Source organism: Arctopsyche grandis, chromosome 10 (genome assembly GCF_051622035.1).
Source record: "Arctopsyche grandis isolate Sample6627 chromosome 10, ASM5162203v2, whole genome shotgun sequence".
NCBI classification, from domain to species: Eukaryota; Metazoa; Arthropoda; class Insecta; order Trichoptera; family Hydropsychidae; genus Arctopsyche; species Arctopsyche grandis.
In genome coordinates this window covers 19,647,707-19,668,719 of record NC_135364.1, presented here as the reverse complement: position 1 = coordinate 19,668,719, position 21,013 = coordinate 19,647,707, and the positions used below count along the sequence as shown (strand labels likewise).

The 21,013-nt window shown below is 35.4% G+C and overlaps 7 protein-coding genes across 7 annotated transcripts in view; 5 read left to right on the top strand and 2 right to left on the bottom strand.

Moving 5' to 3' along the window:
* LOC143918144 (katanin p60 ATPase-containing subunit A-like 2) overlaps positions 1-21,013 on the bottom strand; it is a 145,173-nt gene that overhangs the window by 105,585 nt on the left and 18,575 nt on the right. The gene's annotated exons all lie outside the window — the stretch shown is intronic.
* Positions 50-2,116, top strand: LOC143918351 (uncharacterized). The gene is made up of 5 exons (XM_077440210.1): positions 50-143; positions 222-347; positions 410-538; positions 617-671; positions 736-2,116. The coding sequence occupies exons 1-5, from the start codon at positions 135-137 to the stop codon at positions 876-878; spliced, it is 462 nt and encodes a 153-aa protein (XP_077296336.1). The 5' UTR covers positions 50-134; the 3' UTR covers positions 879-2,116.
* On the top strand, positions 3,073-4,773 carry LOC143918350 (protein POLR1D-like). The gene is made up of 2 exons (XM_077440209.1): positions 3,073-3,143; positions 3,353-4,773. The coding sequence occupies exons 1-2, from the start codon at positions 3,103-3,105 to the stop codon at positions 3,597-3,599; spliced, it is 288 nt and encodes a 95-aa protein (XP_077296335.1). The 5' UTR covers positions 3,073-3,102; the 3' UTR covers positions 3,600-4,773.
* On the top strand, positions 3,353-6,334 carry LOC143918349 (centromere/kinetochore protein zw10 homolog). Its single transcript, XM_077440208.1, has 5 exons — positions 3,353-5,105; positions 5,189-5,395; positions 5,483-5,612; positions 5,864-6,005; positions 6,081-6,334. Exons 1-5 carry the CDS (start codon positions 3,605-3,607, stop codon positions 6,294-6,296), a joined length of 2,196 nt encoding a protein of 731 aa, XP_077296334.1. The 5' UTR covers positions 3,353-3,604; the 3' UTR covers positions 6,297-6,334.
* Positions 7,985-13,245, top strand: SsRbeta (signal sequence receptor beta). Its single transcript, XM_077439874.1, has 4 exons — positions 7,985-8,165; positions 8,640-9,025; positions 9,610-10,408; positions 12,278-13,245. The coding sequence occupies exons 2-3, from the start codon at positions 8,648-8,650 to the stop codon at positions 9,808-9,810; spliced, it is 579 nt and encodes a 192-aa protein (XP_077296000.1). The 5' UTR covers positions 7,985-8,165; positions 8,640-8,647; the 3' UTR covers positions 9,811-10,408; positions 12,278-13,245.
* Tmem63 (transmembrane protein 63) lies at positions 10,739-13,252 on the bottom strand. The gene has a single exon (XM_077439859.1). It carries the CDS (start codon positions 13,122-13,124, stop codon positions 10,905-10,907), a length of 2,220 nt encoding a protein of 739 aa, XP_077295985.1. The 5' UTR covers positions 13,125-13,252; the 3' UTR covers positions 10,739-10,904.
* Positions 16,771-20,742, top strand: LOC143918140 (scm-like with four MBT domains protein 2). The gene is made up of 6 exons (XM_077439858.1): positions 16,771-17,268; positions 17,437-17,841; positions 17,931-18,185; positions 18,258-19,114; positions 19,197-19,393; positions 19,472-20,742. Exons 1-6 carry the CDS (start codon positions 17,170-17,172, stop codon positions 20,311-20,313), a joined length of 2,655 nt encoding a protein of 884 aa, XP_077295984.1. The 5' UTR covers positions 16,771-17,169; the 3' UTR covers positions 20,314-20,742.

The following is a 21,013-nucleotide window of genomic DNA, read 5'->3' as shown; positions in this document are numbered from 1 at the left end:
TTATCATTACTTAATAATATCGCTTTCAATTTTTGCAAGAATGCCGGCTAGTGTGGTTATAATGGTATTTGGGGCGATTATTTATTGTCAACTCGGCCCGTTTTTCCGTCTACTGTCTAATTTCGTACGATTTCATGACTGAGGTGGGAGTTCATTATTTATTTTTCTATTTAGTATTTTGACCTTATTGAAGTTCGACTACAAATTTAATTGTATTTCAGAACGATTGGTATCGTCCTATGGAAGTCGAAGATATCCTATCAATGAAATGTACTAGCAATCAAAGCGCAAAGTGTCAGGTTATTGGGCATCTTAGAATATCCGGTGTGCAGTATCTCTTGCAAAATGTAACATTCGCATAGTTTATATAATTGTTTTGCCAGACTATTTACTGTATTTTGTATTACAGATAAATCATTCCACAAATATTTCTAAACGTGAGATTGAAGTAGTGTTTGATACATCGGACGTCATACCTATTGCTACCGTACCACAAACTGTTAAAATATTTGGTGAAATTACTCACAGTGGCAATATAGTAAGATTTAAAGGTTTTTATTTTCTATTTATTATTTGTTAAATTTATATGTCCTTTATTCAGTTTACTATTTTGCAGAGACCAAATCCATTTGTTACTAAAGCTGTTGAAACACATAGCTGTTATCCAAACGGTATATATTTATCACTCCTTTTTTCAATAATAAATATTGCATAATCTAATTTGTTTATTTCCAGAGGATTTCTATTCTTTCCGAGACAAAAAAGCGCCAATGATTCATGCTGAAGTTCTCCATTTTATACCACCTTATTTAATTTTTAAAATGCTTGATTTAATGATATCAATTAAAGATTCAAAACGTCTTAAGGATGACGTTTAAAATTAAATATTGTAGCAGTAGGTTCTTAAACATTTTGTCTTCAGTTTTATAGATATAAGTTTTATTTATTCAAATACATATATAATATATGTATGTATGTACTATGTACATATGTATATATATCCAATTCCAATGTTTCAATTTTACAAGTCATGTATTAATTATTATGTATTATCATGTATTAGTGTATATGTATGTATATTATAGGGGTATTAGATGTCCCGATTTTCACAAAAATGTGGTCTTTTTGAGGAAGTTTAGAGATATCTGGCAGGAATTTAGATATCTGTCTGGTATTTTTGCAAAAATTGAAGACGATATTACTAAGAATGCCAATAGTATGGAAGTAATTCTTTCTGCCTTAACTTAAACTATACGGTCAGGGTCCTTTACAGGATTATTTTCAAGTGATGCTTTGCTATGGCAGTCAGTCCATGATTGTCCGCAGATCGTTGCTAGTCTGTGAGAATCGAAATTATGAAAATCGCCAAGTTATGTAAATAAATAATTAAATTTTTGTACATCACAATGATCATAGAATCCAAAGACTACGATGCTCTTGTACATACGAAACATTTTTTCAAAAAAGTATTATTTACTAAAAAAATTCTGAAATTTCATTTTACTTGAACAAAAATATAAATTATTGTCTTCAACGAAATTATTAATTTTTGAACACGAACTTATTACTGCAGAGTCTAATTACATGAACAGAGTTATGTATTAAAAAATATTTGAAATTTCCACTGTAGCCTTCATTATAGAAAATTATTAGTTATTGCAGGAAAACTTTTTAAGGGAGGGAATTTCTCGCCCCATTCGAAGCGGATCTGTAGATAATATTAAAAGATGTATGTATACCAGTCGGCAGGGCTTTTTTATATACCTCCTTTATTTTCACTTATTGTCAAGTTTTTTATTGGAAAAGATTATATTCAAATTATATTATATAGAATGTTCGTTTGAAACAAAAAATGATAAAGAGATAAAGAGAAAAAAAGCCCTGCCAGTCTGTAATAAAACAAGTTGGGCCAATAGATAAATGTTATATCTTATATAAATCTAAATTTAATAAGTGAGTACCACCAAATTCGGTATACTATTCATGGTATTTTGACTATTTTCTGTTATTCTATTAAATTCAATTAAATAAGATTAGGCAAAGCGAGTTATGTACGTGTTATATAATATTTTTTTTGCTTTTTAAATGCTTTTTAATATTACGAAATTATGTTCACAATACATCTTATATCTATTTTAATAGCTACTGATCTACTGATCATTTTCTATTTTACAATTTAATTTAATTTGGTTAGTAATCATAGTATTATATTATTCTAATGTTAATCTACAGCATAATAGAAAAAAGAGCTCAAAAACCTATTTACAATCCTTATAAATGTTCATAATACATCTAATACATAATATTAATTAAAGACTCTCTAAAGTCGATGACCTAAAGCAGATTGTGTTTAGGTAATCTGTGTGTTATACCTGAAGGGTATAGACATTTTGTTGTAATCACCGAGACTCTTCACAAGTGTGTTAGTTTGGTTATTAGTGATTCTGTCATAGAATCTACTGGTTAGTTTGTTCGTAATGTCTGTAACAAACGGAATATCATATATGACATGCAGTTTTTTCAAGTTAGTATATATGGGTGTATTATAAATTATTTTTAGGGATTTATTTTGCATTACTTGGAGCTTGGAAAGATTGGTATTCGAGGCGTTATTCCATACAGGTGAAGTATAGGTTAATAATGGTAATATGAGCGCAAGATATAATTTTATTTTATTTTGAGTTGATAAAGAACTATGGTGATTAAATATTGGATATATTGAGGATATACCCCGCATCGCCTTGCATTTTGCTGCCGTTATATAATATGGACAATTGGACATGTATGTAGGTTTTAGAATGGTACTAATACTATCCACGAAATCGACGGTATAATGAATCAGAAAATTGGTGCTGGATGGTATACTCTGAAATTTCAAGCTGTAATCAGCTGAGAAAATATGTTCGAATCAAGACTTATCTTGTAAAATAAAATTAATAAATACATTATGTTTTTTCGCAAGTATATTACGGATGGTGTTTTGTATGGTTAAATTAATAATAAACACGTTTTTTAAAAGGTAGAATACATAATTTGTATTTTGGTCCTAACCGGGTATAGACATAAGAACGATGCTTTTGGCCAATTTTCGCCTTAAAGGCGATGACGTCTGCTGAAGAAGAAGCTGATCGCGCACTTACCAGGTTTCATTTCTTATTAGAAACCTCATTTATCATTCAAAAAAATGTGTATTTTTATAACGAAATGTATTTTCTTACATTTTCCGGTTTTTAAAATTTTATACATAACATGTTTGGACGTCAACCAAAATTGACCAATTTCTGTTATGCTTCGATGAACACGAAGAAATATTAATGAATTCTTTATGGAATATCGTTGTTTTTTCACACAGACAAGCTGAAGAAGAATTGTTGCGCGAAGCATGCCGAGGTCGAATCAGAGCAGAAATCCAGGGTCCCTCGGGCTGGCTTAAGTGTCCACTTCCTTCGACCAACAAAACCTTCCTTAGAAACACCATCAGAAATACTGTTTCATCCAACAATCGCAGGTCCCGCAAACGATCACACACTCCCCAAAACAATTCTGCACGCGAAGACTCCACTTCAGCTCAAGGCGACTCTAAGAAGAAACATCGTTGAAAACGATGGATGTCGATACATTTCAACCCTTTATAATCTACCATTCCGACAACACCATTGACCTCGATGAAACCATAGAATTAACCACCAAGAACATCAACGAACATAAAAATGAAATTGAACAATACCTGGTCAAAGAGCAGAGCGTTAATATAAACAATTTAGCCAAAGACTGTCTCGCATTGCTCGACGATTCTCAGTGTATCACTGAAGATGTCGTTTTATTCGAAAAGAAAATCAAAGATACGCACATTCATAATCTATCCAATACCACATATGAACTCGAAAAGATTATCTTGGAGGTGAAAGATGTCGATTGGAATTTGAAAATCATCGAGCAATTGATCGATTGCAATGAACAGCTGACAGAGTATATGAAATTAAAGAAAGAGAATGATTTAAACGCAGCTGTAACTGTTCTTTCGAATGTTACCGACTCACTTAATAATCCCGTCCACGGTTTGGAACGACTCGACTTATATAAAGCCGTTAAAGTCAACATCGTTCTTAATTGGGATGAGCTGTTGAATGAACTATCGCACTTGTGGAAATATCACATAACTTGGACAGAGCCAAAGGCCGATGGCGAAAATTGTGCCGTTGTCAAAATCAGACATTCCGAAAGGGAAAAGCGATCGGAACTGTTCGAAGCTCTCATATCATCCAAATTGATTCATGTTGAAACGAAAAAATTCTCCAATTTCCTTCTGAATCACATATTCAATAAGATAATCCACCATCACACCACTGTAAAAATGTATCATGACGATAACGATTGCCTCGAAGTAGCTTTCGATCCTAATAAAAAACGTAAGCCGAATTATGAAGCGGTTCTTAACAATTTGAAAATGGTTTTCGAATACTTGTCGGAGAATCTTCAGCTTGAGAGCGTCGATGGCACCTGTCTTTTAAACATGGTCGGTGATTTGATCTGTCATGACTTCAGCGATACTCTAATCAGGGACTGTCTCGTTCACACGATTCCGAATTGTATCAGTGAACTTCAGGACTATGGGAAAGTCACCTCTCAAGTGGAGGACTTTCAACTATACTTATCCAGTATAAACTTTTTGAAGACAGAGAATTTCTCCATTTTACAGTATGCTAATAACATAGATATATTGTTCGCAAATAAAACTAGCCAATATTTTCTTGAGAGTGCGAGAACCATATTAAAAAAAGATTTGAGTAATATAATGTCTGTCGGTACAGAGGCTGTGAATAGCAACGATACGTCTTTAAAATGTCCTCAGCTTACCGACGATGACAATTTGGCATTCTTCAGCTCATTCCAAGTGTCCCCGTTCCGTTTTCCCCTGTGTGCTATTTCACGTTCCGTCCAAGAGCTGCTCGATTTGGTGATTGTGATGATGGAACAAGCGACCGAAGCATCGGACATGTGCGCACGACGGCTTTATTACACTGCGCGCAACGTCTTCGAACTTTACATGGCCATCGTTCCGCTTCATCACAAAACATTCTTAGAAACAATGCCTCAACAAGTAGGTGCGTTTTATCATTATGAATGTTTATAAATTGCTCTGTAACCTTTACTTTTAAAATGTCTCATGTTAATGGTAATTTTTCAGCTTTGTTTCACAATAATTGCATGTATTTGGCTCATCACTTGCTGATGCTCGGTCCAAAATGGAAGAAGACGCTGTCCAATCGAGACTTGAACTATTCCATAATATTTTGTGATCAAGTCAAAGAGCTGCGTGATCTGGCTTCACATACGCTGTTGAATCATATGCGTATTCAAAAAAAACAACTCCTCGACACAATTAGATCATCCGGTAATATTAGCTCGGCTAGTTATCGTTAATTTCCTTACGAAATTTAGTAAATTAATAAACACGCGTTTTTTATTTCATTTATTGCAGATTTATATTACATAGCTACGAAGGATTCACTATCGGAAAATGCCGAACAAGCCATTCGGCAATGTATAAGACAACTTCAAGTTCTTAAAACAGTCTGGAGTGGAATATTTCCCTCGGATATTTATAAAAGGTATATGTATATAATTATTATGTGTTTTATTTATATTGTAACGTTGGGACGTTTCAAAACCTATTTGAGTGGATCGAGATGGGTCTGAATGTGACGAGTTAATAGCAGATGAATTGTTCTAAAAGGGTGTACATATACTAGATCTGTCCTCATAAAAGCTGTGAAGCTGCATTGACCTTTTATTTTTATCCAGGACCTGCCTTTACATACCAATATTTTATACATATACATATGTTGTTGTGACTTTTCAGATTGATAACCTGTCTAGCCAATCTTTTCATTGAAGAATTGATATTAAAAGTTGTCGTTCAAGAAGATATTACCGCAGATGTTGCTACTCAACTTACAGATCTATATAAAATCGTATTGAATCGTCTTCCGCAAGTTTATCAAGTTGGAATATTTTTTTACGTTATTATTATTTTTATTGTCCGGTCATACTTTAAAGTTTGATTAACCTTTTTTCAGGATGATAGTGAGATACACAAAAATGTGCCTGTGTGGACGAAATTTAACGAATTAATAATATTACTAGGAGGTAATTTAGCCACAATCGAAGAACGTTGGTTCAACGGAGACGGACCACTCGCCTTACAATTCACGCCTGATGAAACCAAACGGCTTGTGAGAGCCCTATTTCAAAACACTACGTTTAGGGCTAATTTATTATCTAAAATTAAGTAATAAATAAACGATTTTGCCTTTGAAATTGCTTGTATTTTTATGAATCTTTGTTATTCCTATTATAAGAAGTACCGAAAAGGTCTATACTATGAATATGCTATAAATATAGGTAGGACCGGAAGCGTGCTTTTTTTCAGGAAACAGGACGTTTTGGGTCTATTTTCCAGGAAACAGGGCAAGCTACAAAGCTAGAGAGTATAAAAAAAAAGGTTCATCTTAAAAATGAACAAGCCCGACAAACAATGAACAATGAACAGCGCAAAGTTGGTCCGCTCTTTAGTTATAAATCACGAGCCTATTGACTAGACCAGCGGCTCCCAACCTGTGGTACGCGAAAAAAAATCAGTAATGGCGGACATGCAGGAATGAATGATTTACAATCATAAATAGAAATATTTTTTATATAATAAATAAACAATATTATAATTAATCATAGTCGACGTATCGATAAATTCATTAAATTTATTTTGTAAAGAGATTTAATTAAGAAAAGAAAATATATACACTTTGTAATTTTGTGTTTTTATTAAAACCATTTATCCAAAACCAGTAATAGAAGTATGACGAAATATTATATAAATATATTAAACTTTGAGCATATTATAATTGTCTTTTGACTGACTCCGCAAATTACTTTTTTTCTACAAAATTTCTTAACAAAACAGATTAATTGCGTCTAACTTGTCTTCACATTCCTTGCCTGCAAATACTATATAATTACACTTGAAATAACAAATTTCATGAATTACAATAATTTTTATATGGTGGTACAATTTAATGTAATGCTCTACCAAGTGGTACGCGAGTCAAAAAAGGTTGGGAACCGTTGAACTAGACTTATGAATAGAGAGCGGCGCGGAAATGCGCCAGCACAGAAAAAATGGAATGGTCCGCCGAAGACTGCTTATGAACTTCGCATGTACATACGGACAAACGAGTCCGTAACTTCATTTTAGATTTGATAATAATAAAAATCTCGTAAAAAAAATATGCTAAGCAATATTTGGGCGGTTTTCTGTACGGCAATTTTCCTGTGCGACAGAAAAGCCGCGCGCGCGATTTTCGTAGCGGTGGTTAACCTGATAGCGATTCACATTTGGGATGTAACCCGTTTACCAAACTGTACATAAATAGTTCAGACAAGTTCCCACGATTTAACTAGTATAGGGAATTAGGTTCGGTGATCATTGGTCACAAAGCGCTCCCCCAAAAGTCACTAAAATCTCTATAACAGAACATCTGGCAGCTGAAAAGATATCATACTAACTAAAACTCGAGTCGCAGTTTTCATACCAAAAATTGGTTTTGTGACCATCGCAATGTGACTAATAATCCAATTACCGAGAATTAGCATTGTCTATGAAATGAAGAAATGTGAGTACTAAATTAATAATCGTATAGAACCATAATAAAGAAAAAGTTGAATTTATATTGTTGACTTGAGAGTCCTCTCTTCTTTAGTCGGGTTTAAGACTGCAAGTTTTTGATTGAACGTTATATTCCCGCAACATCGAGCGAGTTTAAATGGGCATATGAAATATCAAGCTCGGAGAAATATCAGGTCAAACATCACATACATACATGAATCTAAGCATATTACACAGTGGGTTGAAATCAAATTAAGCACAGGCTGGTTATAATATTCAATTGATATTGCATTGCATTATTTTGGTATGGTATCTCCGAGCAATATTTTTCGGTTGGCTACCCTGTGAAACGTAACGTGGCGGCGTTGGCAGCCAACGTGAGCCAGTCGACTCACATTTCTCTCGAGGGCTGGTCGGCTGATTGTGCTTTCGTTTAGTTGCACCGCTCTGTTGATTGGATTATCTGGATTCATTTGCAAATTACGCACGCAAACCAATTCAGGTGATTATTATCATTGCAAAACCATTTTCCCCTTCACATGTCATTCATACCGACACTGACTTCAGCAACCCTTGCAATTCCTCACAGCCTGTATTTTGACTACACTTTCTAATGTGATGTATCCAACATTTTGAATAATCCAACTTTGCTTTATTTATATGTCTCTAAATTCCCATCTGCACAATTTAAAAAATTGCGTACCCTCATTTTGAAAAATTATATTATTTGCACATATTTTTAACCCGAAAGGTAAGTACGTGTCACTCAAATCTGCCCCAGTTATTTTTGATTATTAATAGTTTTTTGAAGTATTAATAAAAAACGGCAATTATTTCCCTTCATTATACATTACACGAGAAAGAGTGTAAAAAATGCTTTCGTGTTATTTGCTAGTTTTATCATAAATTATTCTCATATTGATTTATCTCATACAAAATCTATCTTTAGTTGACATTACGTGTTGTATCATTGCAGATAAGAAAATGAAGTTCCTCGCTCTCAGTCTGGTTGTGTGCTTAGCTTTCGTAAGCTCGTGCCGTGCCGATGAAGAAGTTTCTAAGGCACGCCTCCTCGTTGCGAAACAAATTTTGAACAAATACTTAGTCGAAGATATGGACGTAGTGGTTAAATACACAATGTACAACGTAGGGAATTCGGCCGCTGTAGATGTAGAGCTGAACGATCGTGGATTCTCAACGGAAGCCTTCGAAATCATGGGAGGCCAGTTGTCGGCTGTTATTGACCGAATCCCACCCCAAACCAACGTATCCCACGTAGTAACCCTGCGCCCCAAGAAACACGGTTATTTCAATTTCACCGCTGCCGAAGTCAACTACAAGGCTGCGGAAGGTGTCGATGAGGTTTGATAATAATCTGTTGTAAACCTTTTGCCCGCGGCAATAAATATAGCGAACAAGATTTGTACGCGGCACCTTTTTCGCGAATTTGGAAATCGAGTTTTCGACCGTAAATACAGATTTTAATATTTACTCAAGTAACCAGATATGTTAATTAACACATTAAGTATTATTTTAAACAATAAAATACATAATATATCTCGTGGTTTTGGCTTAATTGTCAAATAATCATTCTTCATACAATTGAGACGTATCGTCGCCATTGTTCAACAGACGCGACGTCATATAAATGAGGTTTCAGTATGGTTCCACAAAAAATGAATTTTGACTGATATATATTCATTTTAAGCAAATTGAATAGATGGCATTCAACTCTCAGTAATATTTTCAACCAATTTTGAACCTTAAAACAGTTGAAATAGGCGCATATAAGGCCCAAAATCCCGTGCAAAGTTCAGAAATTCTATGGAAGACAAGCGCGCTACAGACTTGTCGCGCAAAGCTTCCATAGAAGACGGCTGCGGGCAAACGGTTAAATTATGATGAATTATATTATATTTGTGGCTTATTTTGAATTTTGTTTTCAGGTCCAATTCGCTATCAGCAGTGAACCCGGTGAGGGAGCTATTGTAGCTTTCAGAGATTACGATAGAAAGTTTTCCTCTCACATTTTGGATTGGGCTGCATTCGCTCTGATGACTCTCCCGTCTCTCGCAATTCCATTCGGCTTGTGGTACACGTCCAAAAGCAAATATGAAAAATTAGGAAAATCGAAAAAAGCTCAATAAACTGTTTAATTTATTAAATTATAGTGCGTGGATGTTACTCGATGAATGTACAGAATGAATTTTTAATATAGGTGTAAAATATATTATTTTTCACCACCAATTTGTGTTTCTAATTATTATTTTGATAATAAACAGATTTTTTTTTTTATTATTTCAAATTAGTTTATTAACACTCATATAAAATTTTTACACAATATTGCAAGTGCACACACAAATATACACACACATATATAATATTTATATACTATACATATTTTAATCTTAATACATTGTTGGAGATAATACGAAAATATATAAACAAAAGCAAACATGTATTATAAATTAAGCACACAGCTCACGTGATGACGTTCTAAAGTATCAGCTTGATTAATAATTGATGAGAGCATATCTAATGCAAAGTAACATCAACATATTATTTTTACACCATTTCCCAATATAAATTTATTACACTTAAAAATAAATAGGTTGCTACATTTAAAAAAACTTTCAAATATAAATCACTATCAATATCACAGAAATCAAATACGATTCATAATAATTTCATATGGGACTTCACCAGACAAATACGGTCACCTGACAACTCGTTCACAGATTTTCCGTAAACCGAGGATGCGCTCCAGGCATTACGTATACACGGCCATCTCTTTCTCGCCCCGTCTGTTCACCAAGATCTCGTTTACTATGCCATTACGTATGCAGTCATCTCTTTCACAGACCGTTTGTTATCGGTGAATATGTCTGGTCTGTGAAAGAGATGACTGCATACGTAATAGCATAGTAAACGAGATCTTGGTGAACAGACGGGGCGAGAAAGAGATGGCCGTGTATACGTAATGCCTGGAGCGCATCCTCGGTTTACGGAAAATCTGTGAACGAGTTGTCGTGTCACCGACAAATACATATAATATAAATATATATTATAAAAAAACATAAGCTTGATTTTACAATAATTCCAAAAATCGACGAAAGAATTCAATCGTGAATGCATACTATCTATAGATTATATATATTAACTTTGTGTCGACGTATTTATTACACTAGATTAGGCTTATTAGGTTTGTTGAATTATCTAATTGATGTTGCGTCTGCCATTTTTAAAGGTTCACAACATTACTCATAGAGTTATTGCTAAGCTCGCCTCCGTCAGACGATCCATAGTCACTTTGAGGTCTTAAAGAAATACTACTTATTGATTTGAGCAAGACTGGCGCAATATACTTAGACTGGATATGAAAGTCTCGAGTCTGAGCTGGTGGTTTGGTGCAGTTTGGGAAAGGGCTGAGCATGAACAGCATGCCGAGAGTGATCAGTGTGAAGATTATCAAAATAATCGTCCTAGCATCCATCCCGCCTCTCAAACCGGCCAAAGCCGCCATGCTTATCTGGAGTAATAGGATGGACACTCTCACCATTCTAACAGCCGTGGCGTGAATCTTACCTCCGTCGACTCCACTCATATCGCTCGACTTGTATGCGAAGAATAGATTATACTTGTCTCCGAAGTGTTTCAACAGTAAGTAGACCAGACCGAACGGAGTGATCAGTGGACACGCTAAACTGTATACAGTTGTGATTGTAAAAACTACGAGGGTCCATGCGTAGTGAACTCCAAATGGAAATTCGAGCAGGATTGCTTTCTGAACGTACGCTTTCTCCGCCTTTGATTTCGCTCGACACATGTAGCATGTGAAAAGGCACAGTTCTGAAAACCTGATCAGTTCCAAAGCTGTGCCGATAAAAGCTGAGGTTATAACGTAGTTTACAAAAAAGGCACCTTTGTCTGGAAGAAAAACGCATTCCCAACGGTATGTCCCATTGTCGCGTTGCAAAGTCCACTCTACAAACGCTTGCGCGCTTGTTAAACCCAAAGAAGGCAAGACTAAAGTCATTAGCAAGAGGAAGGAGAAAGTTTTGACCATGATGGAGTAAGTTAACTTTGACCTAGTCCAATATGAGAGCAATTGGTCTGAATAAGAGACGATTACTGGCAACATGGCAGCCATGGTCCACAACAACAATGTAGGTAAAAATTCAGATACTACTGGGCTAATTTTTTGTATGACGCTGTCGTGTTCGATGTAAAATGCATCTATCATGTTGACGATGATCGCTGGAGTCGTCAAGAAGAATAGGACGATGAAAAGACCAGTGTTGAGGAAGAAAGCTTTGAAATACCACACGTTTGGTTCGACGTCTAGATTCTCCCAGAAGATATCTGTGGGTGCCGGCGCGTTACTGATCGTCCACTCGTGGTGAGAGCTAGGAGTGAACGATTGAATGACGTTCTCCACCTCTTGATACGAGGAAAGTGTTACAAAGGCGATACCCAAAGGATCATTCAGAGCCCTAGCTTTCTGTCGTTCCATTTCGTCGGTAAATCTTTTCTCACGTAGGGTATAATACGGAATAGCGTCAACTTTCTTTCCGAATAAGGACATTCTTACCTTAATAGGTTCACCTTTCTTAGCGTGACTTTCCGAAAAAACCTTCGCCTTGCTGGCTATTTCTCTCTTTTCATCGATTTTTTGCAGGTTTTTGGTATTGTATGCGATCTGTAAGTCTAAAATGTTTATATCAGGAAACTTCTGGTGCAGCACATCTTTAATAGTATCTCGATTTCTGTGACGTTTATCGATATTCGTTATCATAATTGCCCTCGTGGCGTAGTCAGGTAGCGGCTTTCGACCAGTGCTTCTCCGCATCAGCATAATAGTGATGGGCAAATACGCAATCCCAATGATGGCATGGATCCATAACCATTGAGACTGCGGCTCCAGATTGGCGACCGTCGTGTGACCAAATGTCTTGTCGTCTCCTTCCAAACTCCCCTGGAAGTTGATAGGTAATATGATGCAGATGCACAGCAACATCATTATAAATAACAAGGTGATGAGATGCCGCTGAAAGGAGAGGTAATGAACTGCGTCCGGTCCACAGCGAGATTTGATCTGTTCTCTCGATAGTTGAAAGACTGCTGGAACCCAGGAACAGTAGCGGGCGTCTATGAAGGAGAACGAGTCCTGTGCATTTTCGGCGTCCGGAGTCTCAGCTTCGTTGGCCGTGCCGTAGAAAAGGTGAGTCCATTTGTTGGTGCCCTGAACGAGGGCCAGCCTGCCATAGTTCCAGGCGTTTCTTCTGAGCAATGCAAAAAGCAGCAGCAGACAGAGCCAACAGATGACGTTGAGGGTGAGGGTTTCAGGGATACCTTCGTACACGTTGGTTATGAGGACTGTGACGTTTCGCTTGGGGCTGCTCATGCAACTGTCCACAGAAGCTGGAGACGAAAACGGATAGGAGCCATGAAACGAATCCATCGTGGATCATCACCACACCAAACTCAACACTCAGCACTCGACTATCGACTATCGACTGACGACTGTCGGCTAAAGACTGTCGATTCACAACCGTCAACTACCAGCTGTCAATGTCACTGACATCACACTGACTCATCCCACTCTCCATATTTCACTTTCACAACATTATATTTTTCCTTTTAATCTAGCATAACGATCTACCTATTCTGCATTTTAGCTCTAAATATAAAGGCTATAGAGTTTATTTCATCTCATTTGTGAAATTTCAGCACTCTAATTCGAATTTTCGAATTATCGAGGTATTCTGAGATAACTTATCTGTTCTATTACATATTATGTTTCAAATGTATATATTAGTACACAGCCCGATATGTGTTTTCAAAGTACAGTTGTCGATAATAAAAACAAAGTCAATTAACCTTTTGTGACATGTAATTGTAATATATTATGATTTTATACATCAATATTTTAATAATTACATAGTTAGGAATAGAGATTTACATAATTATAAAACTAGAAATAGGAATAAATTAATTAAAGGCAGAGTAAAAAAAGCAAGAACTGCAGGAGGTGTCTTTTACAGAGGTGTTCAAATCTATTATATAATGCCCTTCCTGAGAATATTAGAAATGCTAATAACATTGGTGCTTTCTTAAAGGGTGCTAATGGATACCTTTGTGGAAGATGATGTAATTATATAGGTTAATAAATGCAATGTTTGGCATTATAATTTTATGTTATTACTAATTATAGTTTTTTTTTGTTAATTATATTATGTTATTTTGTAGTTACAATTGTTATATATTCATTAGCAATTTGCTATTTTAAATAAATAAATAAATTTCCAAGACGGACTTAAGCGTAGAGTGAATTACATCCTAATAGATAAAAATGGGCATCTGGAGGCTATTCGTACACAAAAAAAAATATTATTCATATGTATAGCTGTATTATTGAACGGCTTGAATTTTCCGGAATCTGTGGAACTTGGGAAATAATCCCATTTTAAATTAAAGGGTAATATTGTTGTTAGTAAATATATTTTGTGGTTGTTGGTAAAGTGAATGAACAGTTCTTGAGAATTAAATCAGATCTGAATAAAGCGGATATCTCTAGATTTTGCTAAAATCGTTAATCAGTTGATTTTTAAAGTAAAAAATAAGTACATTAACATGGGTGAGTATTATTTGTGTCTTCAATGGTGCTTTGGTTCACTACTAATTCATTGCATTATATCAATTTATTATATACTAGTTGTTTTACACGGCTTCGCTCAGTATTTTTAATATAAACAGCTTAAACATGGCGAGTCTAATAGTAAATATTTATTTATTTTTTTATTATATTTATTTGAATCGAAAAAAATATTGTAGGCGGGGTACAATGTGTTGACCGTATCCCGGCCTAACGAAACACTGTTGTGCTAGTTTTATAAAGTTTTATTGTTTGCCTATGGTTGTACAAAGGTATGGTATTTGTGGGCAAAAGTATGTCGTTCAGCGGTCTCTGGATATGGTAGAGTGTCGCTGGCTCGGCATTCAGCTATGTTCAGAAGGTCTCTGGATGCGGCAGTGTGTTGCTGGCTCGTTGTTCGGCTATGTTCGGAAGGTCTCTGGATACGGCAGTGTGTTGCTGGCTCGTCCGGCTGGTTGATCTTCCAAGTCCGCGTAGTGTAGTGGTGGCTGGTCAGGAGCTGTATGTTGACTGGTCTGCTGCTGTGTGTCGACGCTTGCTGCTGTGGGTCGACTGGCGTTGTTTGGGTTGTACCTCCTTTTATAGTGTTTCTGGAATCGCCTGACCGATGGTGGTGGTTTGTTGATGCGTAAGAAAGGAATGCACTTTTGTCGAGGCGTAGAATTTTCTGGAACGCTTGATGGAAGTGGTTATTGATGCGTGCAAGCATTTAGTTGTTGATGCGTACAAGAGGAATGCACTTTTGTCGAGGCGTAGTATTTTCTGGAATGCTTGGCGCTGTTCCGCTCGATGTATTTTGTTGTTGCGGAATATTCTCGAAGGTTTCGATGACGATGACGACGACGAGATTCCTACAATATAATATTCAACCAATTGAATTATCGTCATAGAAACTTTGTTTTGTTTTCGAAGTTCCCAACCGAAGATTTAAACTTACGTCTCTTTCGAAATTATATATTAGATGTTAGTAATTTTTATTAAATTAAAGAAATTATATATTAGTAATTTTTATATAAAAAAATATTATAATAGATTTTAAGAATTTATAATAGAATCGTAGCTCCCTTATCAGGCACAAGAGCTACTCTTATCTGATAAGGAATACATGTCCAACTTTGTAATAAACATTATATCCTGTAAATATATGTATATGAATAAATAAAAAAAAAAAAAAAAAAAAAAAAAAATGTACATATAATTTTTATCTAAATATACAACGATTATCGCATCGCCAACGATTGTAGTAGTTCCCCTAACTATAATATGCATTCACAACTTAATTAAAATGGATTATTATTATAAATCAAATAAGAGCACCCTCAAAGTAAAAAATGAACAGTAGTCCCGATTTTTAATATATGTTCCTTTTCCAAACATCCCATCTTATAATTTTTGAATTTGTTCAAAGGCTACATTTTGTAAGTGTAGATCTACCGATCAGCACTCATTAACCAACCGATCAGTTATTATTTAATTATCTAAATTGAACAAAACAAATAATACTAATCAGTTATTGCTACTTTTTTACTTATTATCGATATCCAGATATTCCGTATTCGCGAATTTCGTAACGACGATTGTCGTGTGCGCGATCGCAATGTGCGAAATAATCCATTTACCGATATTTTCACATGGTTACAATAATAAAAAAAAAACTTCTTATATAGTCCAGATAATCAAGATTCTACACTATAATTATTATCACATACCCACCCATTTTGCAGTATTTTAGCCCAAGAAACCAATAAGGGGTAAATTTCTCACTTCGCGTATGCATGGGCATATGCATTTGAAATGATTCATACCTTAAGAGGGCCGAACACCAGCGCCTTGTCCATACAAACGTATTACACTTCTCTCTTCCTCAATTATGGCACTAGAGAAATTAATTTTTAATATGCTATGGATATCCACCATTGGGATGCATCTATCGTTTTATTTTTTTGATTAGTTATTTTTTATAGGAGCTAGGAGTTGCCAAACATCTATAAAATCGCCTCTTTTTTACACCCACGAAAAGAGTCCAGCGTGCTTATTAAACGGTCGATTTTTAAAAAAATACGATCACACAAACATAGAAAATATCTTTCTCATACCGATGATGATTTTATTTTAAAAATTGATCCAGTTTCGGAGGAGAAAATAGGAGAATACTAAACCTCGATTTTGTCGATTTAAAATACGTTTTGTCTGGTCGAAGTGCAACTGTTGCATTCACTCAATATATACATTCACTCAATGGTAAACGGACTACTTGTCATATGTAAACCAGTTAAAGGACAACCGGTCGCTCTAGATCGGTCACACGTGATCAACCGTCACACTAAAACTGGTCACACCCTAAAACTAGTCACACCCTAAAATCGGTCACGAGAAAACTGGTTGACCGATTTTAGGGTGTGACCAGTTTTCTCGTGACCAGTTTTAGGGTGTGACCAGTTTTCTCGTGACCAGTTTTAGTGTGACGGTTGATCACGTTTGACCGATCTAGAGCGACCGGTTGTCCTGTGACCGGTTCACATTTGACTAGTAATCACCGAACCCACTCTATATACATATATATCGAAGAAAGGAACGGCAACAAAATTAAGGTTTCGGGTGTACAGCCCTCTTAATGACATTCTACTATCGTTATTTAATGATTTTGTAAACTTGCAGATGACTAGAATTGTAACACAGTTTGTCGAGTATTTATTCATAGCATTCACGACTAGACGTATTACAGTAATTGAACAAAAATAGTATTGAAAAGAAAAAATGAGAAAAGCGAGCGTGAGGTTAATAACGAGATCGCAAATACCCGTGTTGTCAGTTGCCGTTTGTTGCGCGAGTTGTTCGCGCGCATGAGAGAATGTCGTACCAAAGTGTGGTTGGGGGCGACGAAGAGGGCGGAGGCCTAAACGTGGATTGCTCGATACCCTCAGATGTGCCGGAGCACCTCTTTCAACACGTAACATCTGCCACTCACTTTTCACTCACCAATACTTTTCCTTCGATTAATTGCAACTGCTGCATTCAACCCTTTCACATTACATAAATATATCCAACAAGCATTGAACAACGATGCAGTCAATTATTCGTCGTTCTGTCAGTGAATCTTATGCATTTTTCTTTGCAGGTGAACCAAAGTTTACAGAATGGTATCAAGGAAGGAATGCTGATGGAAATATTGCACCAAGAGCCCGACAAGTTTTGGATCATCACCGTCACTATGGTGTGCGGACATCTGCTCAGGGTTCGCTACGCCGGTTCGTCTGAAGATTTCTGGTGTGACTTAACGAAGGACACCGTCCATCACTTTGGCTGGTGTGGAGAATCCAAACTAACCCCTACACCTCCCAAAAAAATTTCTACTCACATTGACGAGTTGATCCCGTTGCTGAGGTCTGATATTTACGATCACGTAACCGTTCCTGAGGAGTCACTCCTTGATAAAGGCCTTTCAGCCCTGGATAAAATTAAATGCGGAATGAAAGTCGAAATTCAAAATGAAAGATATCCTTATAAATATTGGATTGCGACTGTAAGTGACGTTTCATTTTTTTTTAATGTATCGGAATATTTGCATATTGATAAAGGTCTCTTTTTTACAAGGCTCCTTTATGTTTTTAGGTAATTGAAAACATTGGTGGGAGACTACTCTTAAGATACGATGCTCCCACAAATACGGTGAATGACTTTTGGCTATTTTATACGAGTCCCCGTTTACGCTGTGTTGGATTTTGTGTCAGTAATGGGGCTCCGTATCAATTACAGTATCCGAAATCTGCCATTTATGATAAGTTCAATTCGGCTGATTGGGAAGCATGCCTCGACTCGTCCATGAAAGCTAACAAAAAAATCCCCTTTCCAAAATCAATCATTATGGTGAGGGATTGTTGATATTGGTGTGTGTTTTAATTAAAATTGATTTTTTACTAATTAATTGATATTTTTTAGAATACGACAATATCGCATCATATTTTCGATGAAGGCATGAGATTAGAAGCAGTGAATCCGGCAAATATGAGAGAAATATGTCCAGCATACGTTTCTAAAGTATTTGACAACGATTACTTTATGGTTACCGTCGAGAATGGTTATCATATCAAAACAAATCAATGGCTGTGTCATAGTGCTTTTCCGTATATCTTCCCGGTTGGATGGGCGCAAACTAATAACATAAACGTATCTCCACCACCTCAGTGGAAAAGTAATGCTGTTTTTAATTGGAAAGCGTATCTTGAATCGACTGCATCGCAAGCTGCTCCTACTCAGTGCTTTAAAAGCAATAAAAATGCTTTCAATGCAGGTTTTAGACAGAATATGAAGTTAGAGGCTGCAGATCCAGAAAATCCTTCAAATATATGTTTAGCTCAAATACTGAAAATAGTCAAGAATTTATTACTGCTGAAACTTGAAGATACCTGCAAGACTTATTGGTTTAATTGTGATAGTTCAGATATATTTCCTATTGGTTGGTGTTCAAGTCATAACATCATTCTTCAAGAGGCGAAAACTGATAATGAAACTTCTGAAATACCAAAAAATTCCGAGAGTTTTGTTTCGTCGAAAATACAAGAAGAAAAATGTGATAGAATATATTTTAATTACAAGTGTTATTCTGGACCTTTTCTTAGCAAAAACAAATTAAGTCAACTGCCAAAACATGTAGGACCAGGGCCTTTATCTCTCGTTATACGTGAAGTACTGAATATGATAATATCTGTAGCTTATAAACCCGGAAGACTTTTAAAGGACTGGGAATGGGAAGGAAAAGTTCAACCCAATATCAAGTTGGATGTTTTGAAAGCAAAGTATGTTTAATGTTGATCCTCATTGTATTTATTCACATTTAAATCATGTATAACCAAATTATTTATTGAAATTTCATTTCAGATTGAAGACAAATACCCATCATGCTAATGTCCAGGTAGTCAGCAAATCTGAACAAATTCCGTCTTTTTGTAAAGATATGTGCTCAAAGCTCCAGGCTTGTCCTTATCTCTTTGGACCGACTGAAATAACAGACCAATGTCCAGAGCGTTGTCTATTAGTAAACAATAAAACCAAATTTCGTATGTTGTCTTTCAAAGGTCCATACCTCATTGATATTATATGTTGTCAAAATAATCGTCTTATTAAAAAAATAAAAACTAAATAAAAACTTACAGGAAAGAAACGGAGAAGACGAGGTACTCATTTTATGACAGTGCGTGCTCGAGAACGACGTGCTGCACTCGAAAACGAAAACCTTTCAAAAGATGGTGCAGAATCTGGAAATGAAAGCGATCAAAGCCTGCCCTCTACGCCCTTGCATTCCGAATCTGGCACGCGACCTAACTCACCCGATAGTAATAATTCTGATCCATCCAATAAAAAATCTAGAAAAAAACGGGAGGCACGCGTCAACATTCCCCCCATGGAAATGAAAACACGAGGTGCAAAACTGCCAAATTTTGCTTTGCAAATAAAACAAGGTCATTGGAACAGAAAAGATGTAGAAACCATCTACAACAACACCTGCGTCGTACCAAGAAAACAATATTCAGACGACACGGAATCGGATAATAGTAATAGTTGCAACTCAAATGAGACGAAAATTAACGGAGATATGGAGCACATATCTGATGTGTCCGATAGTGAGGAGCCAGAGCTTAAAAAACTTCGCGTTACTCCTCTGCATGAGCCGCTTCGCTATGATACAAAATCTATTGGATACAGTGATAGTTCAATATCGCTCCAATCAGTGAATCATTGCGAAATGAACTTGCCATTGCCCCCAAACCCTTCTGTGTGGACTGTCGACGATCTTTTTAAATATTTAAACCGATTCGACGACTGCAGAGAAATGGCTTGTAAAATAAAAGAAGAGGAAATTGATGGAATTGCTTTCATAATGCTCAACTTACCGACAATGCGTGAACATTTAAAATTAAAGACTGAATCGGCTCTAGCGTTATGTAAACATGTTACTTCATTAAAAATGACATATTTCTCCCAATGTAAATGTTAAATGTATTAAAAGAACTTGCCTTATTTTTAGTTTATCAGTATACGAATTATTAGCATAAACATGTATGATTTTTTGACAACGAATTGGAAATTTTTACTTTTTCTATATTAGTATAAGGGTTGGATTTTTTTATTACTTTCAACATAAGAAATCAGGTGTCGTCATCCTGGTGTTTTTGTTTAAAATTTATATTCGTAACACATATACCTCTTCCTCAATTTATGCCGTTACCAAAAAACCTTTTTGATTTTTTTAAAGTCTGAATCATGTCCAATGTGTAAATTGAAGGACAGCTATATGTACATAAATATTTAATATATATACAAATAAATATAAGTGTTGTACCAAAATGTCGGCCAGTTTATTATGACCAAAATTATACATATCCAATATTTTGGTGGCCATTAAATGGATTTGATTTATATGTATACCGTTTATTGGTTATTTATTACAGTTCCTACTTTTCCTTTCTCGTAAAGTCCCATCCTATATTTTTACATACTTAAATGGAAAATAACAATATAAATAAATATACGATTGCACTTGTTAAATATTATATATATACATATATATATATATATATATATATATATATATATATATATATATATATATATATATATATATATATATATATATATATATATATATATATATATATATATATATATTAAATCTTCTTAATTATTTATAAATATGT